The sequence below is a fragment of the Hyposmocoma kahamanoa genome, unplaced genomic scaffold, assembly GCF_003589595.1.
Source record: "Hyposmocoma kahamanoa isolate Upper Pololo Valley unplaced genomic scaffold, ASM358959v1 65, whole genome shotgun sequence".
Lineage (NCBI taxonomy): Eukaryota > Metazoa > Arthropoda > Insecta > Lepidoptera > Cosmopterigidae > Hyposmocoma > Hyposmocoma kahamanoa.
The window spans coordinates 7,126,313-7,153,511 of NW_020653853.1; the positions used below are offsets into that span (position 1 = coordinate 7,126,313).

At 34.4% G+C, this 27,199-nt stretch overlaps 4 protein-coding genes across 6 annotated transcripts; 2 read left to right on the forward strand and 2 right to left on the reverse strand.

The window, feature by feature from the left end:
- The first annotated feature begins 2,649 nt into the window (after positions 1-2,649).
- Positions 2,650-13,273, forward strand: LOC113231312 (cytochrome c-like). Of its 3 annotated transcripts, none has more exons than XM_026465580.1 (5): positions 2,650-2,713; positions 2,844-2,924; positions 11,634-11,712; positions 12,557-12,665; positions 12,799-13,272. In XM_026465580.1, exons 3-5 carry the CDS (start codon positions 11,641-11,643, stop codon positions 12,939-12,941), a joined length of 324 nt encoding a protein of 107 aa, XP_026321365.1. In that variant the 5' UTR covers positions 2,650-2,713; positions 2,844-2,924; positions 11,634-11,640; the 3' UTR covers positions 12,942-13,272. The 3 variants fall into 3 exon arrangements, with proteins under 3 accessions (XP_026321365.1, XP_026321364.1, XP_026321366.1); XM_026465581.1 differs by lacking the exon at positions 2,844-2,924 and adding an exon at positions 3,413-3,562 and having other exon boundaries at positions 2,667-2,713; positions 12,799-13,273; XM_026465579.1 differs by lacking the exon at positions 2,844-2,924 and having other exon boundaries at positions 2,664-2,713; positions 12,799-13,266.
- LOC113231311 (cytochrome c) lies at positions 7,180-11,060 on the reverse strand. The gene is made up of 4 exons (XM_026465578.1): positions 10,985-11,060; positions 10,378-10,453; positions 8,799-8,907; positions 7,180-7,406 (listed from the first exon to the last, which is right to left on the reverse strand). Exons 2-4 carry the CDS (start codon positions 10,447-10,449, stop codon positions 7,261-7,263), a joined length of 327 nt encoding a protein of 108 aa, XP_026321363.1. The 5' UTR covers positions 10,450-10,453; positions 10,985-11,060; the 3' UTR covers positions 7,180-7,260.
- A 903-nt stretch (positions 13,274-14,176) lies between the features above and the next one.
- On the forward strand, positions 14,177-16,679 carry LOC113231300 (sentrin-specific protease 8). Its single transcript, XM_026465562.1, has 3 exons — positions 14,177-14,644; positions 14,823-15,308; positions 16,268-16,679. The coding sequence occupies exons 2-3, from the start codon at positions 14,876-14,878 to the stop codon at positions 16,483-16,485; spliced, it is 651 nt and encodes a 216-aa protein (XP_026321347.1). The 5' UTR covers positions 14,177-14,644; positions 14,823-14,875; the 3' UTR covers positions 16,486-16,679.
- A 229-nt stretch (positions 16,680-16,908) lies between these two features.
- LOC113231299 (fatty-acid amide hydrolase 2-A) lies at positions 16,909-26,775 on the reverse strand. The gene is made up of 6 exons (XM_026465560.1): positions 25,930-26,775; positions 21,912-22,131; positions 20,529-20,661; positions 19,823-19,947; positions 18,765-18,899; positions 16,909-17,826 (listed from the first exon to the last, which is right to left on the reverse strand). The coding sequence occupies exons 1-6, from the start codon at positions 26,128-26,130 to the stop codon at positions 17,051-17,053; spliced, it is 1,590 nt and encodes a 529-aa protein (XP_026321345.1). The 5' UTR covers positions 26,131-26,775; the 3' UTR covers positions 16,909-17,050.
- Positions 26,776-27,199: the final 424 nt, after the last annotated feature.

Consider the following 27,199-nt stretch of genomic DNA (forward strand, 5'->3'; position numbering starts at 1 on the left):
GGATAACTACAAAGTTGTACGTACTTACTGTTCTTTTCAAAGAATTAAATAAATAAATAAATAACGCACACACTCAACATAGCCTCGCACTATGGAAACCCTGTGTCGCGGGTGCCATGGACACACACATAGACAACCACAAATTACACCCAAACTCACGAGAGAAATAAATGTAAGCCATACAAACATTTCTCCCGGCCTGGGAATCGAACCTGGGACCTCTGCGTGGCAGTCCGGCATGGTAACCGTTCGGTCATGGAGGCAGTTATTATTAATGAATTTCAAAACAAAAGATTCAGCGTTCAAGTAAGATCAAAAGGATTGAACAATTGAAAAGAACGTGAAACTACACTACAATTAGTTAGATAATTCAATTTACGAAAATTCTACACTTATTGAGTTTTACCGCTGAGCGCTCGATTTCATAATAATAATGTTTACATAAAAGTGTTTTAAAGACTCGGCAATTTTGAAAAAAAAATGTATCTGGGTGACACTCCACTTGTGGGAACAAGCGCCTGGAAGCAACACATACAAAATGCAGAATCTCTTAAAGCTCACTTACTTATTTATAAAAGATACCTAAGTAGATAGCAATGGCGAAAGATGTATATTTGAAGGTAAGCCATTTTGCACTCAAAACTTTCTACTAATTTAGAGCTTAAAATTCTTAGGGTAGCCGATAGGAATCGTATTATAATGGAACCTCACTTAGATTCTAAAAAGCTAAAAAGCACTAAAAAGTTTATCATCTTTTATCACATTACTCTTCCATATCTAATTAATGTCTGTAAAACTCAATCTATATGTCTATTACAGTTCATTAAAGCTGATATTTATAAAACCAACTTTTAATTCGACTAAATGGCGAATTAATCTATTTTTTCGCATTTACAAAACGACCTTTGCCTAAGTTTAAGCACAAAATTAGAAAGTATACTGAAAATTGATATTCAATTATTTTTGTGAAATTACTCCACTAGTTTGTTATAAATATTAATACAAAGATCGAACATTCAGAAAAATTCCTTCTATCCGGCCAGATTCGAACCGACGTCTTTTAGCATGCCGTGTCAGACCCTATACCAACTAAACCAAATCTATGAAAGTTTTATAGTTTTCTAAAAAAAAAGTCGTTGAAAAACTAAATACAAAGACAACAACAAGCACATAGAAAAATTCGTGAGGTCCACTGGTTCGTTCCGTGGCTTAGTTGGTATAGCGTCTAGCACGGTATGCTAGAAGACGTCGCTTCGAATCCGGCCAGAGCGAAGGATTTTTTTCTGAGTGTTCAATCTTTGTATTAATAATTATAAGTAAAGAAACATTTTCATACACCTCGTATACACCTCGCATTTTTATCGTAAAGGGCTAAAATACAAAAATAGTGTTATCATCGAAGAAAAAGTTTTCCCCCGGTTTTACAAATCCATATTCCCAACAAGGACTTATCAAAAGACGTTTATTAGACTAGTTTCAAAATTGCATAATACTTTTTGATCAATCCAACATTGTTTAAGCTTAGGGCACTTAATACTGAAAAGCGTGGTGGCTCGAATTATCTGTCCGGAACTGTATTTAATTTCTTGCTTATGCTTAATCCTAAGCAATGTCCGTTATGTAAATACGAATAACTCGCTTAGCTCGTAATTTTTGCTTAATGAGACTGACAGTTCATTTTACAAATCTCAGTCTAAGAGCCTATATTATATTTAGTTTTAATACACCATTACTTGTAAAAGGCTTAAATAAAATAAAATTATTATTATTATTACTATGCACACGGCGTATTTTATACGCGACGACGACGCGCGTGTGAGCGCCGTAAATGCGCGTCATCTGTGTTTTAGTAACAGTAGAGCTCCTTGTGTAAAAATTTGTCCACCTGTATGGAGGACGTACTACCACCTCACTTATTTCTGCCGCCAAGCAATAATGTCAGCATTACTGTGTTCCGGCCTTGAAGGCTAAAGGTGCTGGTGAAATTACAGGCACATAGTACTTGTCGACTTATGTCTCAAGGTGACGGGCGCAGTGGCAGTGCCCCTCAGATCTTTGCGATTTAAAGCTCTGAATGGCACTGCAATCGTTATGGACAGGCGTATAGCTTACCTTCAGCTGTTCGCCGCGTCACTTGATATTATAAAAAAAATTTGCGCGCATACGCGCCGCAGACGCGTTGTAGTCGCGCGTATATATCGCACATTTTGATAAGACACATTTTAGTTTTGTTTGTTAATTTCAGTTAGTTTTTGACATGAAATTCTAAGTGTAAACTCCAGTGGAGTGTATAAGCTTTTTGCTTGCAACGCGATCTTTGCGCGCGTTTTAAGCGATTCACTACAACGCGTTTTTGGCGCGTATACGCGCAGATAATTCGCGTTCCTGAAACGCGTGTCGCCGGTCGGCGTTTATAAAATACGCCGTGTGTATGGACTCTAAGAGTAAGAATTAATTATACACATATGTGCGATCATTGTACTTTAGATCCTACTGAAAAAGACTTCACGCTTTTCTCATTTCTAACCTTCGTGTACTGTCTGATTTTTAAAATATAAGCCGTTGACAGTTGCTGTCATTAATTACAGTTGTTTTTTCCAGTGAACGTGCGTTGCACAAAATGATTTAGGTATGTAATCGCTTAATTTAAATTCTGTTTGCATTCAAGAGCCCAATCAATAGAAATACCTCTTGGTCCATAGAGCTGATATTCGTGAGTACCATATAATGCAATATACAGACGTTTTCAGCAATTTATGTATTGTGCACGAAGCACCGCACCTTCTGAAAATTCGTCGGCATAATTTCGAAGTTACTATTTTTTGTTACTATTTTTGTCGTAGAAATCAACTCCATGAGAAGATAACCGTATGAGATTGAAAACTATGAGAGCGCCGAAATAACGCGACTGAATTTTTCAGAAGGTATGTTGCTACACGTCACATAAGATCTACCATAAAATCGAAGTTGTATTCATGTCCACTTGGACGTCGAAGAATGTAGTCTGTAGTCACTAGCTTATACAAAACGTTCAAAGCTCAGCTTGATTATTTTGCAAAATGTTAAACTAAGAATACTATTGGATGATATTCATTTAATGTACCTACACGTTCTTTGGGATACTAGGTTTCACCCTATTTTAGTTCCCTTAGCGAGGATTAATTATAGACAAAACAGTTTTCAATGTAGAGCTAGCAAGAGCTTGGATAATGTGCCAAGCAATCATGACCTGGATGTACCAATGAACCTTATACTCATGGACATTCTATTTCATTTTATTGAAAAATTTTGACTGTTATTGGCGCAGGTATTGGGTTGCAATATTTATTGTTAACAAATACTGTTTGTTGTTCGTTAAACGAACTTTAAACTATAATAATTTATAATAAAGCATTAAACAAACTTTGTTTAGGTAATGCTCGTGTTTGATTTGTCTGAGGCTATAGGTGGAAAGTAGCAGCAGAGCTCTTTTAGAAAGAGTTCGTCCAGGGAAGTACTGCCGCTTTACTTATTTCTACCGCCAAGCAGTAATGTGAGCATTTCTGCGTTCCGGTTTTAAAAGGTAAGGATGCTGGTGAAATTACAGGCATATGAGATTTGTCAACTTATGTCTCAGGGTGACGGGCGCAGTGGAAGTACCCCTCAGATCTTTGCGATTTAAAGCCCGTGAGTGGCACTGCAACCGTTATGGACAGGCGTGTCAACTTACCATCAGGCGCGACTTGTTCGTCCCGTCACTTGAAATTATAAAAAAAACGTAATTGTCTTTGTTTCTTTCCCAGTTTTTATTAAATGGTTGAACATGTTGGTTTTCCACGAATAAATAAATAAAATAATGAATTCAGAAGAGAATGTTCTAGGTATTAAATAGGTAGTAAGTTTACGTCGATAAGATAACGTACCTGCCAAATGAGGCGAATATGCCAAACCGTTGTTATTTGGTTTTAAATGGTTATGTAGTACGCAGGCTTAATCTGCGCTCGGAAGATAGAATATAAAAAAAGTATACAAATTTAGGTTTCCTAATAAAATAAAAATAGGTAGTTAAAACTTGTAAATCTAAATTTATTTTAAAAATATCAAAGATCAGCACTAGGCTTTGTCAATAGGTTCTAAAATAAAAAAGGGATTTACAATAGATTTTGTCAAAAATTTCAATTCCGCGCTGTATCGTGTCTGGCTCAAAACTTCAGCAAGTTCCAAGCTCCGGCAGCGTTGCTTCCCTGGACACAAATTACTTAATAGCCCTGGGCGGCATTTCAGCAGGTGTCAACCCTAATAATAAAATAGTTAGTACTTCATTAATATGCTAAATATACACATAAGACATGTCACAAAACAGAAACATTCATTGTATTTCAATTAGCCATTTCTTTTAGTAAAAGTTAAGGGCATGACTAACTTCAATGTGACTTTTAATACCATTGACTTACAATTATATGGACGGTGGGTCCGCGCTAAAAAGTCCGAACTTATAGGGCGTTAAAATCGTATACAGAGCGTCATTCACGCTCTAGTCTTCGTTTGTTCGACTGACAGCGAATCAAGTAAAATTAGACAGTACTGCGATGACATTACAATTTAAATTCAACGTTTTAGCTTTTTCATATTCCTTTACATGTCACACGTTTAAATAGGTTGACTTGGGACATTTTTTTCGTGGTTTTTGTATTAGACCCGTCGTACATTTATTTGTAAGTCAATGTTTAAATACTATACTTTTAATAGAATAAAGGGCACAATAAATTGCTTTTTTTTTGTTATATATGAAGTAATTGATTGAACGAAGGGTACGGATCCGTACGTTACTAAGTAAAATCATTTGATATTAGTCTTTTAATTTGATAAACCGTTTTTTTGTATGGTTGAACTGAAACCCTGATGTCAGTTATGCATTTTAAGCTTACTGTACCTACATCCAATCTCAATAACTCAATTTTGATAAAAACGTTATCAATATTGATAAAAATATTATCAATAATAATAATTGAGCCTTTTTACGTTCAGAGAGTTGACTTATGTTACTAGTACGATTTATTTGATTTTTAATTCGAGACTTAAACATGAATAAAACATATTTTAATTACTTATTTTTGGAATCTGGACCAACTCACTGGATTGAGCTTCAAAATTCCAAGATCCTTTCTACAGAACTTCATCGCTATAGTAGGATCGTACATGAAGCTATTATAAAATTAAAAAACACCGTAATTTCAACCGAGAAGACGGTTTTAAGCTTTCATCGTCGTGAGATCCACTCATCGGCAAATGTAAACGACATCAAGTATCGTCCGACAAGTCGACGGATGTCGTGTGTGTTGTATGTCGGTCTAGTGCACAAATAAATAATGAAGATCGAATGAATGTTGACACCCGCCACTTCATTATCTTTGACACCATGGACGTTGCAATGTGTCCGAAACGTTGAGGTATTTAAAATGTGTTTTATACACGATTAAGTTCCGAACTAAAAATCAAATAATGTGTGAAAATAGTGAAAGTTAAAATTTACGATTAATCGTGAAAGATTAATGTACGATTTACTTAGGAAAAGTAGATTTTAAATAGGTATTCAACTTAGAACAAATGCGCACTTTTTAATAAAAAAGAACATTGGTTTATAAGAAAAAATATCTACCTACCTACCTGTGTTCGTTGATTTAATTGATTTAATGTGCCATGTTATTTAAAAACAAAATGAATACTAACGCCTAGCGCCTTATAAAAGTAGCCCCGCTCCACACTCTGGTGGTTTATTTGCTAATCACAATTTGAAAATGTAAATGGAAAATTCAATCCAATGTAACTGTTGCATAAAAACCTAGTAAACGACATACAATAAAGCGTTCTGTAGTCAAACCTAACATGCTCTTGACCCTGTGCTAGTTATACTAGTTTGAGATTTAAATTTAACTCCAATTGCAGCAAGAACAGTCCAAAGTCCAAATTGTCAAGTATCACGTGCTTTTCACTGTATTGTAGTTTTATCTATTTAGAAATTTAATCTTTATGTACTTAATTATAAATATCAGCTCTTTGGAATGTTTGCTCTAACATTTGAATTTTTCATTGAACACGGAAATTATAACATTCGAAGTGGATAATGTTTGGGATTAAAAATAATAGTCGTTGTGACTTAGGGAATATTGCAAAAATTCCACACGTTTGCATGGAATACTTTTACCACTGTCGCCTAAGTTCGTCAAAATAACAAAATATCGTTCAGTAGCCGTTTCGTTCAATGGACCGTGAAAATCAAAATGGCGAGTGTATCTTCCAGACGAATTTCGTACCAAATAAATGTACTTTTTAAATTGAACTATTAACTATATGTACATATATGCTTGAAAAAATTGTACCTCCATCAGAACAAAATTATAGCAATGCCAAAGGTACATCCCGCCATATTGACACTAGAATGGCGAGTGTACCTAAATTTTGATTTATTAATTATGAAAGCTTGTTATTCCAAAAAAATGTACCTTAATAATATCCGAAAGAAAAAGAAACGCCAACTCGACATGTTAAGTTTCTGACAAATTACTAACTAACTAAATTTAACCGCCATAGATTCAAATCACAGAACAATAAATACAGTAAAGTACTTAGTGGGCGTGCTACGTTTTCCAACAGTACGCAGTGTTCCACATACTTGAGCTCAGTCCGCCATTTTCGCTTTGTACGATATGGTCATGTCAAAAATATAGTTATTTATTTCCTTATACCGACAATACCGTTTATTAAGACTTATTTCCTAATTGGTGCTAGGTGCTAGCACGTTATCAACCTTGTCTCGTTTTTTGATATAATTGAATAACGCTCTATAGGTTTTACTGATTTATTTCCAATATTTTTTTTACATTAAATACACAGTGCCGTACTGAGTTATTAACAGTGGTAACATTTTCTTACTCAAGAAATAAATTAGACGCAATTCCATGAAATGCTATGGTAAATAAAAGGAACTATTACAATAAAAAGCTAAAATAACGTCATCTAGTAATAATTTAATTTATTAACATTAAAATCACTGGCAACATTGTAATGCTGCGATTGTTTGGATTCTCACAACTTGTACTTGCAGTACCTATGATTTAAATAAAATGACATGGAGAGTGTAATTTTTTCTATGATAATTTCTATCATTTTAACATTGCAAATACAACATTGGTAATGATACTGATTGGCTAGTAAATAAGGAGTAAATCCCAGAAATGTTATGGAAGATACTTCTTATTTTTTTATTTCCTAGATCCTATTTTACTTGGTGGATTCTTTTAGATAAGCGATAAGATCTGCGCGTTCATTGGCTTTCTTGAGACCAGCAAACACCATTTTGGTTCCAGGAATATATTTCTTGGGGTTCTCCAAGTATTCGAATAAGGTGTCGTCACCCCAGGTGATACCTGTAAAAAATACAATATATTTATAAATATTATCAATATATAGACAACATGAGATAGTTTTAAATGTGTTTGAAGTTATTTGGTTTTTTTCCAGAAAATATAATTTATATTATGAGATCTAATGTAAATTATATTAGGGCCCTGATTTTAATTCTAATCGGAATCGATCCGCGACTCTTAAAAGACGCAGTTTCCGATCGGGAGAGGCAATCAAAATCAGCCAGCGTATTACCTTTTGTCGTCATCATTACCTAGTGCCGTTACTAAAAGTTGTTTCAAAGGCGACTCAAAAAAAAAATCTCGTATGAATGTCAATTACTACGTTTGATTCTCGGACTGTCACTGACATTGACGCTTGAAGTTGATTACAACTGCATGCAATTAATTCGTGAAGTTGATTACAACTTCAACAGCAAACATGCAGTCAGTCTGTTAGCAGCCTTATCTGCAGGGCCGCGGGGGTCACTTTAGATACAAAATTGTTAAATTAATACTATAATAAATCATAGATGTTTAAAAATTCCTCAAGCTCGCGGTCACACATCTCTCACGGCCCAAACAGAATCACATTTTGTACCCCATGGCCTCAATGAATAAATTTGCTTGCCGTTCAACCTGTGAAGGAATGCATAGTTAGTAGAGTAGGAAGGCTTGTATGAAAGATCGATGAATATACATGAAAAGAGGTTTTCCAAGATCGTGCAAAGTCGCGATCGAAAGTTTCTGCCGACTCAAATGAGAAGGTTTGAGTGATGTATGTATAAATATCTTTTTTCCATTTAAACCCCATTCAAGTGATAAAGCTATTAACACAATGCTGTTAAAACTCCATTTGGCTTTTGGCCCGTTTTTCAAATCACAATAATATGTTATACACCACTGAAGTAGCAAAATTATACAACTGCCCTGATTAGTTATATCTGAGCTGATTAAACATCAAGGTTACCTAAAAATATCCCCATAACCTATAGCACATTCAAGTTATCTTTATAAATCGTAAATTTATGATTGATGATATTCTTGCACCATAATGGGATTTTTATCAATGTTATCAATGACAATTGTTACATGACATGATTATTACGTTAACCATTCCAAAATAACTATACAGGCAATAGCATAATTCTTCTGTAATATAACAATACCTAATTGCACAAATGTATGAAATTGAGAATAAATAACAATAAATGACTGAATCCACTCATCTCTATACCACTGTGATAGGAATGGTCCAAAGCCCAAAGTGTCAATGCACTCTTACCTGTACTTTATTATTAAATAACAATTCCCTTGCAGTCATAATATTTTTATTCTGCACAAATTTTCACACAAAGATGAAAAAATTTGGAGCAATTTTTAAAATGGTAAAATAATGTGTAATAATAAACATACCCTTAGACTTGTTAGCATCTGAGTAGGAGAAGCCAGGTGCCTGGCCAGTTTTTCGGCCAATTAAACCATGTAGATTGGGGCCAACTTTGTGCTTACCACCAGCTTCAACCTGAAAAGCGAAGAAATCCAATCTTTAAACACAACAATGTTCTGCCTTAACACATTCATGGACAGTAATAATGTTTACCGTAAAATTAAATGTCAGAATATAGGGTACCCCATTTCACCTTATGGATCTCCAAAAATAAATTATAGGCTTTACAATGTGATTTCCAAGTGCTTTCTGTGTAGTTGCTGCCTGCTGCTTTTCCATAGAGAAGTATCAACAATGTGCTATCAAAATTCAATGATTTACTTTCAACATTTCATATTGCACTATGGCACAAAGGAAAGTAGTAACATTTTTGTATACGGTACTATTTAGGTGCTGTCTATAACCGGTTAGGTAATTTACTGTGTACAGGTAACCGTCAGATTCTAGATAATTTTCCTTTGTTTCAAACCAAAAATCTATAATGTATAATATGCCAGTACACAAGAACAATGGGTTCTCTGTCATACTGGTATTTCGTTATGTAAGGTATCAGCATTGACAAGTATTTTATAAATGACAATACAGTAAAACATCAATATATCAATACATCCAGTGCAGTCATAATTAATTTTTTAGGAAAATGTGATGATAATGCAACCCATTATAATAACATTACACAATAATAAACATTAATTAAATCAAATTATAATATTTTTAACCGACGTCAAAAAAAAGGAGGACGTTCTCAATTCGACAGTATGTTTTTTTGTATATATGTTATGTGATAACTCCGGTATTTGTGAACCGATTTTGATGATTCTTTTTTTGTTGGAAAGTGGGTACCTCCATAGTGGTCCCATTTAATCTTGAAGAAAATCATCCACCTCTTAAGGGTAGCTGTTCACGCATGAAGATTCATTTTTATAAATAGCACAAAAATTTTTTATAAATAGCAATTATTTTAATGGTTGATTTTGGTATTCTCCAATTCAAGGCGTTTTCTCTCTCAATATACTTTGAGTAGTGAGAACTTTTATTATCTCCTGTGTCAAGTTCCGTATAGTGGCGAACTAGGGGATGAATCCGAGTTTGTGCACTTTCCGGTTACCGATTTCAATAAAACTTGGCAAATAGATGTAATTCCACATACTTTTGAGTTCAGTTGTTTTAGTAGTCAGTACTGATACTATTATTTACTACTTTGATTTCATTAATGTTTAATATTATGTAATGTTATTATTTGAATGGGTTGAATATCATATCACAAATAAAATAAAATACTCTCATAACTCAAAATTGTGAAATTGAGAAAGTACAATATACAAATAAAAAAAACTGAATGGATATTATTACGAATAATGTGGTTATTTTTATTTATACATATTACTTAATTATCCATTTATAAATGAGAATATATTATTATGTTGGGGAATATTTTAATCTATGTGGCAAATTATTTTTATCTGTGGAAAGAGGATTTCTGACGATTAAAAAGATAAGTAATTTTAGTCAAAAAACTGTTTAAATATGTAAATTTTTACTCACCGTGTGGCACTGGGCACATCTTTGTACAAAGATTTTTTTGCCGTTTTCTGCATTACCTGCTGGTACACCCATGATTCTGTAAACACATTTTAACAAAGGAAAACTATGAAAAAATGGTACATTTTTGTATTTAATATAGAAATCGCATGACTACGTGACGGACTCCTAAATGCATTGTAATTGAAATGCCTAATTAACATACAGTTTGCATACAATATCTAATCTGCAGATGAATACTATACTATTTCATATAACTAAGGAAAAACACAATTAGAACACGGACTAGGTCAGTATCAATGTCACGAGGGAATTCCAAGTCAGTCACAGTGGCGTAATGACATCATTACGTAAGTCACCGATATATGCAATTTCCCAACCTTATCCTAGCCAGCAATCACTAAAACACTTTATTGGTGGGATTTGCATAATAGATTTCATTATATAACCATGTTTTCAGTAATAAAATATGAAATTTCATTTTTTAAGGTTATTTCATCACCAAGGACATTGATGACTTTGTGTCCTTAAAACGAACACATTACATTTAAATTACGTTTGAATTTTTATATAAAATACTAATGTAAAAACTTATGCAAAAAATACTCACTTTTTAAATTTGAAGAAAGTTAATTAAAATTAGGCGCCGAGCGACCACCTCCTAAATTTCGATTTTCGCGACAATCAATGAACGAATGAGTAACACGAGAGCACTGATTAACTTGACGTGTATGGTGGCGTTCGATCACCCGAACCAAAAACGAGGTTTATCGACGAAAAGCGAATGAACCTGGCGCTAAATTCAAAATTTACTCGGACTAAAATATTGCCGTGAGAATCGATGTTAGAGCGGTTACATACGGCAAGTTTTAGCAGCGCTGCAAACGCGATACGGTGATGCAGTGGCGATGCAATCACTAATCGTCTACCTTTACACACACGCGCGATTTTAAGCACCAATGCAAGCGCGCGACCGCATCGATACAAACGCGCGATTTCATCACTACACTTGGGATTTTATGGCGATTGCATCGATGCAACAGCGCGTTTACAAAAAAGTAGCCGTGTGTAACCACTCTTTTTGTTATTTATTTCTCCACAGATATACAATTTATACTTATTTTAAAGACCTTGCGTACCTGGGCATCAGGTAGTTGAATTTTTTCGAGAAATTCATTTTACCAGTCGCTAATATGCTCTTAAAATGTTGGAATCCCATATTTTTAATTCCCCAATCTAATCCCATTCTTTCTTTACAGATAAACCATGGGTGTGCCCGCTGGTAACGCAGAAAATGGTAAAAAAATCTTTGTGCAGAGATGTGCACAATGTCATACGGTGAGTATTTTTAACCGACTTCAAAAAAAGAAGGTTATACTTTCGGCTGCCTGTATAATTTATGTATCGTTGCCGATTTCTCTGTCAATAGTGGACCGATTTTGAATTTTGTTTGTTCGTAAGGATGCACTCTAGTGGTGGTCCCATTGTCATCAAGTCAGAATCTGTTGAGTGGATCCCATGGAAATCGAGGAAAATCCTCAAATTATAACATTTATATGAATTTATAAATATGAATATGAATTTATAAATTATAAGGCATGTCCAGTGTACTTACCGATTTTTCCGAGAATTGTGGACTGATTTTAAAATTTATTTTTTATTTGAAAGTATACACTCGAAGTAGTCCCTGATGCCGACGATGCCGTTCCGGGTCCGTTTTGGCTATCACAAATTAATAAAATATTTTTCGCAAATAACAGTCGATTTTTCACTTGACACAACACATGCAATGAACAAATCACCGTCACCATGACAATCAGAAAAAAAGTATGAAATGTACAAATAGCCGTAACAACACCATTATCAACAAGAAGTCAAAATCTAATGAGGGCATCCCATGGAAATCGAAAAAAGCCGATAAGCAAACTATTGAGGTCGGTTTTTTTTTAAATAAAAAAGTTACAATTATAAACTAATAGAATTACATACAGTTACAGGAACTAACTAGGCATTTACACAGAAAACCAATTAGCTCTTCCATACAAATGTTCATACCTCACTCGACCAGAATATATTTTTCGCTATTTGAGAGGGATCCTCGAAGTAAAAGTTGCTCATAATAGTGGTAAGATGTAGATCTACCCCACAGTATTTAATTCCTTGCTTATTTTTTAAATTACAGGTTGAGCAAGGTGGTAAAAATAAAGTTGGACCGAATCTCTTTGGTATAGTTGGACGCAGAACGGGAGCAGCCTCAGGCTTCGCTTACTCCGACGCTAATAAAAATAAAGGTTTTTCAGTTACAATTCCGTTTCTCCAATTATATAATCTGAAAACCTATGTTCGAGGTTATAATCAATTATATAATCTGAAAACCTATATTCATCATCGTCTATTATCAATTACTTTCGTTTCTTATTTCAGGTATTACTTGGGATGATGAATCTTTATTTGTATATTTGGAAAACCCCAAGAAATTCATGCCTGGCACAAAAATGGTCTTTGCTGGCTTAAAAAAAGCGGATGAACGGGCAGACCTCATTGCTTACTTAAAATCAAACAAATAAAAATGTATTCCTTATACCTATTCCTTCACATTGACAAGAAATTGTCATCTAAATATAATTAACTGCGTCTAATTTGTAATGAAATGTTATTAATAGTAGTCAATAAATTAATTGATTTTAATAAATAGATTCCTCACTTACGAACCTCAATAAGTAAGATATTATTTTAAAATTGTCTTTGCCTACACAAGAGAATGCCCAATCTGTTAACATGCTGTGCCTTTCAGTGCTTACCGTCTTCTAATAAATCACATATAATATTTATACATTTTCATCTATTATTTATAAGCACACTGTACATTCCTCGAAATGGACATAGATTATACGTGAGGCGCACTATAAGTTTCCGGAATGAATAAGAAAAAAAAATATAATAAATAGAAATTAATTTATTGTTTCTCAAAATGTTCTCCGTTAGCGTTAACGCACTTTTTCATACGAATGAACCAATTTTGAAAACATTTATGCCACTCCTCCGTGACAATCTCTGAAACATATTTTTCATTCTCTTCGACAGCCTATTCAGGTGGTGAAAATCGTTGACCGCGTAACTGGTTCTTAATTTTTGGAAATAAAGTCACAAGGGCCAGGTCGGGACCAGTATGTGGGATGGCTCATAAGGTCAACGTTGTTCACCTTAAAACATGCATTTGCTGTCTGGCGGTGTGATAACCGACATTATCGTGGTGCAAGATGATACAGCGTTTACGGTTATTTTTACGGAGTTTGTCAATAACTTCCGGTAAATAAATGGTCGTGTAGGTACTAATCACTACTCACGATACAACGGTTGTCCAAAGCAACAGCAGCCACGTGTCCAGTTGTAATAAAAAAAGAAGCAACCATCCGCTTAGAGGCACTTTGCACGCGCGCATCTTTGGTTGGTTTCAATAAATATAATAAATATCTCGAAAACGATTTCGAATAATGACAAGTTGGGTAACTTTTTAGCGCTGACCCGACGTCTATATAATTATAAGTCAATGATATAAACACAAATAAATATATCAACAATGAAACCTTCTATTATGAAGTAGCATATCAAATAAGTATACTAATTTGCTAATTTGTGTTATGAAATAATATTAGTAGTTTTGGTCATCCATAAGCGGCCACATTTTCTAAAGTTAAAAACAATATGGCTGGCTGAAACATGATGAATGATCACCTTATTAAAAAAACGCATTACTACTTTGAAGCTCTCATTCGGCTCGTTTTATTAACTTAGTGTGCGGTCCAGTTTAATATAACGTAGTTCACTAAGTAGTCTGTTATTTGTGTTTAGTCAACGAAACATCATCTTATTTAAGAGCTAGACTCTTGTCGGTGTAGCCTTTTCTACTCCTCACGGTTCACAGCCAGTTCTTTTACGAAATGCAAAGCCAAAATACAAAAAAAAAATCACCAGTCTGACAGTCGCGAATTTGACGTTTGAAAAATTGAATTTGACGTATAAGATAGTGTTTTTGCGATGGATGATCGAAATTCCTCGCTATTTATTTGCTAATTTGTACGTAATAATCTAGGATTAATTTCATCTATAAAATCTACACACTGTTACCCATTTTTATAAGTTAAACTTGGAATAATTAAAGTATATTTTTGTTAGAAAATTAGTGGTTTGAAAATAAGTACATTCGCTCTCACACATAGGCAAGTGAGCTGAAATTGTTGGATCAGTTTCAACATTTCTTAAGAAACTGGTAAGTTTTGAAAGACTTATCCCATACTTAAGCTTTGGACAAATTATAGGTTCTATTTATAAAGGAAACGGCGCGGTTACGTACTCCAAACGGGCTATAAATTTTTTTGTTTGAATATTATTTTTAGACTGCGTCTTACGAGTATGAATTTGATTTCTTTTATTTTTTCAATTATCAGATGATAACGGCATCAAATATTTGAGAACCGAGTGTTACTGCTGCCTAACAGTAATGGCCAAAGCATCAGTTGTGTTGAGCTTCCACGAGGTGCTTTTACATAATTCAGATCTTCAACTTTTGGATGGTCCGTACTGGCTGAACGACAACATAATATCCTTTTACTTTGAATATTTAGAAAAAAACCTATTCAGTAGTGCAGAAGAGATACTGTTTGTCTCGCCAGAAGTAACGCAGTGCATCAAAATGGTCGATACTGAAGAAATAAAAACATTCTTAGAACCATTGGGTATACAGACAAAGCAATTTGTATTTTTTGCATTGAATGACAATGATTCTCCAGACAGAGCGGGAGGCTCACATTGGAGCCTTTTGGTTTATTCTAAACCTGAAAGTTGCTTTTTCCATGTTGACTCGTCATCTGGAAGTAACCATAATGTGGCGTGGGAATTTGCAAGCCATTTGATGTCTTACTTTGTCAGAGGAGGTAAGTTTCTTTATTTATTTATTATATTACGTATTGCTTACAGATTAATATCTAAACACAATAGTAATTCTTAAGCTAATATCATAGATTGAAATAATAATGTAATCATATTAAAAAAAAGAATTGATACAAAATAAATTGAATGAAAATTTTACAAATCATTGAATTTGATATATTGCATAAAATAAATTGAATAAAAATTACACAAATCATGGAATTGGACATGTCGCAAGTACATTATTAACAATCAAATTTTAAAACATTGACATAGTATTAATTATTCGGGATGCACAATACTTATATGATGCTACTGTCTCTGATCAATGACTCGAGATATCATCCTGCGGAAACCGTTAAATGGGCTTCTGAGCATGCAAAGACATTCAAAGAGGAGTCAAAGAGAAGCATCTGATTGAAGTACTTAAACGCATGGGGCAAAGGAGCCAGATTACTTACCCTAGAACATGTAGAAGGTATTGCAAACAGCCCTCTTCTGTGAGGCTGCACCAGGTTGGTCCTAGGCACCGAAAAGCCTATCATGGATAGTATGAATGGATTTTACAAGATTCCACGCACCAAGCGAAATATGTAGGTCACAAGAGCTAGATTGCGTCTTACTTCCAGCATTCTGTAAGTTTCATAATAATTACTGATTTTTACTAGAAATGTTGGTAAGTGGCTAGAGCAGATGAGGACATTACCATCAATTTCCTCAAACCTCATTAGTAAATAATCATACATAATTTGTCTGTTGTCATGCCAACTGAGTTCCATTTTACTTTCTTCGACTACTCTTATCAGGCCTCAGTCAGTTTAAATTTAGTATATTTTCACAGGTTTGGAAATTTAATGGCTATATTGTCTGAATTTTTGTAAGCAGCTTACTGGCCTTTCTGGTTACAAATAACTCCTGATTATTTATATAGTTTAATTGAAATTTTTATTATTTTTTGTTACAGCTTCAACTAATTTTGTAAACAAAGAATGCACACAACAGAACAATGGTTATGACTGTGGGGTGCATGTCATCTTTAATACTGAGAGAATGGCGGAATATGCCCACAAATATGGACAAGTAGCCACTTGCGATATGCAAGTCAAAATCAATCCTTCAGCTAAGAGGAGGGAAATACTCACAATTATACATGCTCTCTCGAATCATGGTGTTGTTCTTTAAAAGTTGGTGTGCTTGCCAAATCCATTATGTAGGAAGAACATACAGGCAACTTAAATAGTAGATTTGTTTTACTTACAGACTCGGTTAATTATTTTATTATTTTATACTGATTGATTTCATGGAAATAAAACAAAAACCATTTATAATAATTATATACAAGTAAAAGGTCATTACAAAAAATTACATATTGGATTTGGCAAACTTGCCACGTATGTTGTTTTTTAATATCTTTTGTTAATAGTACATAATAATCATTAAAGTTTTTTATTCAACACAAATTGGCCTTCACTAAATTTCTAAACTCCTATCCAGATTTTAAATTATTTAAGTAGTGTACACAATCAAGGCTTTATTTAAAAAAATATAACAATAAATACAATTTGTTATCCTTGCAACTGTTACATCAATGAAAAATTAGCTTTAGAATATATTTTTTAATCACTTAATAAGGCAGTTTAATAATGTGTTTCAATGACCTTTTGTGTAAATGGTAGGTAGGGTACTTTTATGTAAACTCAGTTACCCTGTTACTGTAGTCAGACTCTACCCTGTACAATCTTTGTACTTAAGACTTATGGGGCTCCACCCACCCACCACATACTTTATCTAGTTCCTCAGCAACAGCTAGACAGAGTCTGTCATTGTTATGATTTGCTATCACCTGTATTCCAATTGGTAGACCTTCTCTTCCCAATCCTAATGGTATAGTAGTAGCCGGTAAGCCCAAACAATTGATAATCGCAGTGTAAGTGAAATTCATCGCCTTCAATAATGGCTCATTGTGATACGGTGCTGGCGTCGGGTGTGTGGGGTACAGGAACACGCCATCATCGCCAAGCATGTCTTTGAAATATTTCTCTAAATCGTCACGCGCTTTTAAGAAATGGTTATACTTATCACTGCCAAATTCACTTCCGGTGTAATCGAGTAAAGCAGTCACCAGCCCAATCAGCGTGTTACCAGACAATCCGAAGATGTTTTTAAAAATTTCAAGGGTTATACTTGCTACGGTACTATTTTCCATGATGTATTCTCCAAACTTCTTTTTGTTTTTCATTGTTGACATCCAAATCGCTGTGGACTTTTGTAATTTTGCGATCTTTTTCTCTTGAGCCTTAATTTGAAACTTGACGTTTAAATATCCGACTACGTACTTCATCGCCGCTACAATGTCAGGGTCAACAGGGTCTAAAAGGGGCGCGTTGTTGCTGAATTGGTAGTAAACTTTCAATTTTGTGACGTCCACAGGCTCGTCTAAGTTTAATTTGGAGCTGTTTTCGCCGGACAAAATCTTGAGAAGCGGTTTCAGATCTACGGCGTGTCTAGTCATTGGACCCAAACCTAAAACAAGATATTTATTATAATTTTAACACGAATTTTTTTATGTGCTTGTTAAAGACACGACCTTTGTATTTGGTTTTTTCGACGACTTTTTAGTCGTAGCGCCATCTATGAGAAATCTATGAAAATTTTATCACCCAGTTAGATACTTTTACAGCTACCGGCCCTGGCGAGAGATGTCGCTATTCACTGTATTTTTATTAAATTGATATTCAATTCTTTTTTGTTTAAATTGCGTGAGGTCCGCTGGTTCGTTCCGTGGCTTAGTTGGTATAGCGTCTGTCACGGTATGCTAGAAGACGTCGGTTCGAATCCGGCCGGATCGAAGGAATTTTTTCTGAGTGTTCGATCTTTGTATTAATAATTATAACCAACTAGTAGAGTAATTTCACAAAAAATAAATTGAATATCAATTCAATAAAAATTTAAAAGATATTTGTTATCATGTATAAAGAGCGTCTAACGGTCAAGACGTTATCGTCTTCATTCCTAATGTACAACTTAAGTATGTGCCATATCATGGAACAAAAATCTTTGTAATTGGTTAGTTCAGAATAAACCGACAGGTCCCATGGTCACGACAGATATGGTATTAGTCAGCATTAGCCAAAAAATAACACCAAAAAGTATACCCGACACGTGTTTCACCCTCTCCGAGATATTCGGGATTTCGTTGTTCGACACGCTCAGAATCACACTTTCGTATAATCTCGCGATGCACTCCCATTGTATAACTCTGGTCATTCCAACGCGCCTTTCATTATTAGGCGAATGTGTGCGTCCGTACACGTCGCGTGCACACATACAAGCCGCGCTGTTCGTTTGTACAGAGTTACCATACTTTTATTTTACTATGGATATAGTTAATCTATTAGATGGCATAGACTTTTCTAGAGTCTGTAATAGATAAATTCTACCGTAAAGCAAATACGTATTACCTAAGAATGAATTAAGTAGCTCCGTATCCGGGATCGGATATTGTCCAGCGTTGGACACCACACATCGAGATGGCTTGTGACCAAATATTCCATTGAAGAAAGCAGGCATTCGAATTGAACCACCTATATCGGAACCTGAAACATTTTCAACATTTATTATTTTATTAACAATACAGGACAGTGTTCAGCTAGCTAGCAGCTTGTAAATAATTGATTCTGCCATTCAGTATAATACACCAAATAAATGTAATAATAATAGTGTGCCAGATAACAACACCCAATTGTCTGCTCTCAAACTAGGGAATTCCCTATGCTATGAGTACCACAGCATCGGAATTATGGGCCTTTCCTAGAACACCCAGACCAGAATCTATTTAAAAATGTTTATTTCCCAAATTGGCCCTACCGGGAATCGAACCTGGGACCTTCGCGTCTAGCGCCGACAGTGTAAACCGTCCACCGAGGTCGTCAAATATTAAAATATAGAATATTCGCTTTAATTTTCAGTATTATTTAAGGTCGACCACATTCAATTTGTCTGATAAGCTATTGGAGTAAATTAAATTAAAATTAAGGGTATTGTCTGTAGCAAATATTAAAAATTACTTCAAAAAGGATCGATAGATATTAACAAAAGAAATGAAATATTATATAAACGATGACACGATTCAGGTAGTCTTTGTACTTTCAACAATAATTCACAGAGTTATTATTCACGTTCTCTTACCTTTTACTGACGACCATTCAATACGATACTGAATAAAAATATTCTCTCTGTTATTTAAACTACATGGTTTATAACTCTGCATCTAATAACCATGAATAATTTCCTCACTGTTACCTAGTCATGTTTAAAACTTCACCCACGTAAAGGAAAAAATATTTATCATTTCCGATGTTTCATTGAATCAATATTACTCGTGATCACAGTTTAACCCGTTTGGACATGAATTGTCTGTTTAAAGTTTCGAAAAGAAAAAAAATCGCTTAGCTTATAAAAGCCGTTTTCGTCGTGGTGTTATTTTCTCTCATAACATATGAGATTTTAATATACATACCAATTCCAAATATGCTGCCAGCAGCAGCCTGCATGCAACCCTCTCCTCCTGACGATCCACCAACGATTCTTGTGGTGTTATAAGGGTTATTAGTTCTACCGTGAATGTGGTTATGGGTTTCCCACCTGAAAACAGCCATCAGCTTTATTTTGAAACTACAGTACCGACACGTTATGACAGATTACAATAGTGAGTCAAATCTCAATTCATTATCGAAAATGTAATCAAATGCGAGTCGCATCTAGAAGTTTTTAGATTTATAACTAGTATTGCAAGGGGTAGCTGATTAAAAAGTTTTAATAAAACGAAAATGTTTATTTAATATATCGTCAATTCGAAACTGCTTTGTTTTGCATTGAGCTTTGACGCGAGTTTGCCGGAGGTAGAAGTTGTGCAGGGGGTGATTCACATAATCAAACCGTTCCGATATCGTAGTGATTTAGTTGTTGAACTGCTTTTTTCGTATTTACGTGTGACAGTGAACGTCAACGAGTCCAATTTTAAAGTTGTTCGAATTTCGTAAAACAAATGTCGAGGTGTATCGTAAAATTATATATTCCATAAATTTTACTGCACGTCTCTATTGACAACAATGTACTTCAATTAGCTCCTTCAACATAATTACCTCTCTGACGATTTACATCAATACCACGTCAGTTGAAAGTGAACCACTTTATAATAGGTTCATTTTATGCCTATCACTTACCACATGCACAATTCAGGTACATTAGTTAAGCCGATAATAATTGCTCCCTTTTCTCTCAAAAGCCTGATGCTTTCAGCGTCTTCTTTAGCTATATAGTCCTTACGTAGCACTACTCCAGCTGTGTGATGGAGACCTGAGGAAAGTTTTAAGAAATGGCTTCATTGCCAACTGCCTCCGTGGCCGAACAGTTACCATGCCGGACTGCCACGCAGAGGTCCCAAGTTCAATTCCCGGGCCGGGAGAAATAGTTGTATGGCCTACAATTATTTCTCTCGTGAGTTTGGGTGTAATTTGTGGTTGTCTATGTGTGAGTCATTCATAATTTCAACAAGATTTTTCTAACGATATTCAATAACAAATTGACTGAAAAAAAGTACCAAATGTCTTGTGTTGAATACTCAATTTAAATTATCAATGAAACAGTTTTTTTTGTATTATCATTTCAAACAATTGACTAATTTCGTAGGCTCTTTTTTCAAACAATTTGCAATTGAACATAGTCAAAAAATTATCCATATATTATTATATAGTGTGCAGCGCGATATAACTGTCACGTAAACTGTCACTACTGCACCGCATAGCTACCTCAAGAACCGACTCAGTTAAACGGTAGGCCTGTAGTTTGTTATTGATACAAAGATCGAAAAAAACACTAAGAAAAACTCCTTCTATTCGATTGGACGCGATCTAGCGCCTGTTGCCTAAATGTGGTTACCGCTCTTACTAACTGAGCCATAGATTAAGCCAATGACTCCAGTCGGATCGAAGGAATTTTTCTTTGTGTTGTATTCGATTTTTGTATCACCAATAATAACAAATTACAGGCTTCAATTATTTCTTTCTCCAAGAGATTATTTCGTAAGTTTCTCTGTCACATCATAAGCAGTAATCGGAATTGAGGGAACTGATTTAGCTGAACTAATGAATAACGAGAACATTCCCTTCTACAAATCCCGGGACTTTTCGGAAATGATATACGTATTTATCGCGTCCTTAGATATGCGTATTATTTATTGAAATTTGTGTACATTGGCGAGAAATTATTATTTCCTACAAATTATTGCCTCAAAAAATAATATTGTTACAGTTGTGTTATAGTATTTAAATACTTTAGCCATTTAAAAGATAAATAATAGATAACCTATATTAGACTGTTTAGAATAACAGTAAAAAATAGAAATTTTATACGCATAGGTGACGAAATGGGTATGTCCATTAATTAGATTAATTCCGATCACTGCTTATTAGTCAATAGATTGAACTAAAGATACTTTATTTTTTATGGTTTTCAGTATATTATCATCACTTAATGTAAATAGTACTTAAACCACACTTGTATAAAGATCATATTTGTAATGCCGGTCGAGGTTTGACATTACTTACCTTTTACAGCAATGCAATCTTTTGTGGTAAAAGGAACGCCGAGGAAAGGTTTTTCTTGCTCCAATATTTCGGTGCTTTTAATGCCGCTTCTTACAAGTTCGTCAGCCTCCTTTGCTTCTTTCATTGCGAGTTCAAACCTGTCTTCTACGAAGCAGTTGAGAACGGAGTTCACATCTTTGATCCGTCTTATACACGCTTCTAAAACTTCCACGCTCGTGATCTGAAAGGAATATTAAGTTTTGTATTTGAAAACATCGTTTTTAGTACATACTATCGTTATGTCTATTTACTGGTGGGGAGATATTTGTCATGAATCTGTACTTGCTACGATGGTGGAAATTTTTTACTTTTTCACTTATGCATTATGGGTGTAATGAGTCTATGGAAATTCCACTGCTGCTCGATTTCTTCCACGAATATGTACAATCACACGCTCAATTTATTTTCAACTCAGATTAAATTCAACACTATGCCACTCAAATAAAAACGGTCCAAAGTGTAGAGTAAAGCAGAGAGTGGGTGCTTTCTGTTTAAAAAAAATCGTCTATTTAAAGGTAAAACCATATAAGTGACATTTTCTACAAAGTCTTTCTTTTCGTTCTTCTGCTAGTGAAACTCAACAACAAGAAAACTATAAACTCAATAAGTAGTTTTATTTGCAGAAACATGGTAATTTTACAACAGGTACATAATTTGGAGATTTTTTTGTGTATTTGTGGAATGTCACTTATGTGGTTTTAAGCAGACGAAATTGTAATGTTATTTCTGCAGTTTACAAATTTAGAGTGAGGAATTAAATAGATAAATCTATGAATGTAATCATTTGTATCTATTACAATTCAAATTTTTGTAGTAAATTAAAGAAAAATTAGTGTTGCTCAAATTGGATACATCACGGAGTTTATTGTCTACATTTTCAGGAAAGTGAGAATTCAGATTGACGTCTATTAAACTTGACCTTTTTTTTATGGCATTGTTTTAATGAGATCTTAATTACTTTCCATATAATTTATGTTATACTATACTTTATGTTTAAGATCTTGAATATTAAAAGAAACATTCAGTCCACAGCAATTATTAACAATGACCATGTTCAAATATAAAAATAATATTTCCGTTCGACTGCGAAACTTTTTCATAACATTTACAGATCGATCAGTTTAGTTTCACTGAAAACAATGTATTAAAACGTTGAGTCATATGGGTGATGTAATATTTAATTACTAAAACTAATTTATTTATGCCAGAAGTCGACGCAATCACAATTCCTGAGCCAAAAACCAACTTTCATGCCTTTACATACTAACAGGAAAATAAAATTTATTCCACTGGTCCTATGCACCAAAGCTTGGCTCCCGGCACAGGCCAGATAAAAAATTTCGGCACCCACAAAAAATAATTGAAAACGCACAAGGAAGATAAATCAATATATATATGTATATATATCCTTCCTTCTTTCATACATTCTTGCTTCCGAGGCCCCTACCGCCCTCTAGGACTCTTCAGCGCCCACTGGGGCGGTAGGGCCCCACTTTGGAAAACTATGCATTAGTGCCACGAAACGTTTTAATTTTATCAATCATATAAGATGATGGATTATTGAACGACGAATTATTAAAGGTTGCTGTTAAAAAGAAATCTGGAAAAAACGAGTGAAATCCACAAGCTAAAACTAAATTTAAACAAAGAAACATACAGGTCAAGAACCGCAATAAATTTTAAAACATCTGTTTTAAAGAAGGCAGAAAAACGTCTTTTTTCTCTCTGAAAAAGATTCTGTTATTCTTAACTCTAAAATTAATTACTGTTATTAGAAGTAAAAGTCGATTGATGTGGTCAGTTATTAAATAATTTATGTAGATATAATATATAAAGCGACAGATTGTTCATACTGCTTGACAATTGTAGGTAAAAAGACCGCAGAAATGAGACATTACAGACAAGATTAAATTAAATTAGACTTTATTCATCAAACACACCCACACATATACATAGAACATCACACGATATTACGTACTAACAAATTATAAGCTATGAGCATTGACTTACAATTATATGGACGTCGGGTCCGCGCTAAAAAGTGTCCGAACTTATAGTGCGTTAAATTCGTATACAGAGCGTCATTCACGCTTTAGTCTTCGTTTATTCGACTGACAGCGAAGCAAGAAAAATCAGACAGTACTGCGATGACATTACAATTTAGCTTTTTCATATTCCTTTACATGTCATTACGTTTAAATAGGTTGACTTGGGACATTTTTTTCGTGGCTTTTGTATTAGACCCGTCGTCCATTTATTTGTAAGTCAATGGCTATGAGTAATGAAAAGGACGAAGTCTCAGCATGTGTTCTCTATCGGATATTGTAAAAGACACATTTTTTTAGACAGAAATAAGATAGACTACGAGATTGTAATAAAAAGATTCAACCGTATTTCATGTGTTGATCGCACCCACGAGAACAAAAGCTTCTGCAAGAATATAATGTTTACGTTTAAAAATGTTCGTTCTTCCAAAGGTTCTTCGAACAAATTCTTGTTTAACCACTAATGTTATGTACAGAGGATAAAAAATATGACTCGCGATTTTTATTTCATAAAGTTGTTTCTTGTGATAAGTATTACTAACGGGATTAAGCCTTTTTTACAACTAACAGGTAGGAATTTACCAATTTACTATTGTTCATACAGCCGTGAGCAGCTTGATTTTGATTGCCTCTCCCGATCGGAAACTGCGTCTTTTCCGAGTCGAAGCGCATAATTGCGAATTACAGCCGGCCGATCGGAAACTTTTGACATTTTAAATCAGAACAATAGTTGATTTAACTCACAAATTAGAAAGATATAGTGGGAATCAGGTTCATCTTCTCGCTCGAAAGCTCATCTGATTTCGAAACTCGGATGGGCTACCCGATGGGATCAATTCCGATTTGAATCAAAATCAGCATGCAGGTCACTCTTCGTTGAAAGGTCCTACAACTTTTGACCGTTTCCCTTGTATAGGGCATAATATGGTAAATAACAACTTTCATGAGTTTATCTAAGTTTAAAATTTTACCTCATAAACGTTATACATGTAACGTATAATACTACAAAATACTTTTATGAGATTGAAATAAAGTGGTTTTTATGATGCAGAACAAGCAATGTAATAAAATTACACTATTTTCACATTATAATGCAAGCAGGGCCGGATTTGCCACAGATTCATTAGGCCCCAGCCTAGAGGTGCACCATCTCATGGGACAATGTCAGTAAACGCCAATAAATAAAAGTATTTTTCAAAAAAATCTAAGGCCTAGGATTGTCACTTTAAATCCGGCCCTCAATACAGGGTTTGCTAAAAAATCACCTTTTTTAATTGTTTTTGTTTATGAAATCGTGAAGAACACGTACGTAGTATTAAGTTCATTGTGACTGTTGTAAATATAATTCCACGAACCTAGTGATTACTTAGCCAATCAAGGACACGTAAATTATAAAATAATAGATTGTGATAACCGTTCGTATAAGAAATTAACTACAGACACATCTACTTTATCTAGTATACCTATAGATTTACTGTTTACGGGCATGCACAAATATTTCACCTCGACAATCAGACAATTATTATTCTAATCTTTTGTGTTTAGGCACTCTGGAATGATTGTAGTCTGTGATGTAGCTTATAAATTGTCTTACTATACGTGTTTTGTAGTTACGCTGTTATAACGACTTTCAGGTAAATTAGTGACCTATGAGTAATGTTCTAGGTAGGGAAATAAATTATTCGTTTGGGGAAACCAGCCTGAATAAGGAAGTTCAGCCCTCGTTATTAACAAGGTGTATAGCAGACCTTCATGTTAAGTATGTCCTACACTATAGTGGTTTGAAAGTGAAATGTTTGCTGACTAACCACGGACAATCATAAAATCTGAGTCATAATAATTACTTGCCGGCGATGCCGTTGATACCGGCTGTTATTACTTACTAATAGTGTTAAAACTTTCTTATTGGTTTTAACAATATGATTCATACACACCTCCTTATTCCTGATCTTTCTCGCTACGTCGACAGCCGGTTGTTTCAGGATATCATCAACTATAGGCGGAATCTTCTGTCCTTCTTTTCCATAGTATAAGCCGAAGAAGAATCTTGCCACTATAGATATCGCAAGTCGTACATAGTGCATCACTTTGAGCCTTAGCGGGATTGGCTTTTCTGTTCTTTCTATAGTACTCATGTTTACAAACTTTGACTCGATTCTCTATTCTTAGTTAGTACACAGCGTGTGGACACGATCGATAGAAAATATTGTGTAAAACTTCGAAACAACTGACATAAGCAAGCAAAGAAGCAAAAAATTGCTTTTATTTGATTATATTTAAAAAGGAACTGAACGGCACTCCCTCGGATAGTGCGCAAGTTGATATACTAACTCGACTCAATGAGCGTTGAGCGAATAAACTGTGTAGACTGGTAATACGTCATGATTTCTGTCTCGCTTGTAGATATATTTCGTGACTGCTCACTCTCGAGTAGTTAGTTCGCTTCGTCACGGGTGATACTTTTGTGATAACCACTTCCCGTTTGTGGCTTGCGTCGCTTCAACTCATAACATAGCTTCGTAAAAGTTTACATCTCTACATAAAACACCATTTGCTCGGTGGGTGCAGCTAATGGAGTTCGTTCAGTAAGACAGTATAGACGTTTTATGTTTCTGAAAAGCGTTGGTCGCGATTCGTTTTGGCAAAGACTCCCAATTGTTGTGAAACCTTCATAACATATTGTACTAATAGAAACACGATCTTAACGTATTAGAATACATCACAAATTTTTTTTCATCGGTTACTCGTAATCGAATTCATGGGTTACGATATACATATGTATCTTGGAAATTGACTTCTTTTTATAAAATAAGTGTACCGATAAAATGTATCGAACGACAATATTAACAAATAAAATTCCCTTTAATATTACGTTGATTTCGAAATAAATTGTATCGTTTCATATAGACATTGTAAGAGAAAATCGAACTTAAAATAAATTCTACAAAATAAATATGTACATAAATAAATAGTAAACAAAATTATCAGGGTATGGATATTGTCATTGTCACACAGACAATCGATTTGTCATGTTTCCATAGTCTAAGCATTCGTCGCAATGGATTGGTTGACGGCTCATTGTCTTGTTTCCGAATTCCCACACACAATAATTAACTAACCCAAAAAGTTTGTAATATTTTGTATGCGTATCTGTTTTCAATTATTTAAGGTGCATATGGGTGCATTAGAAAATTGTAAAGACAT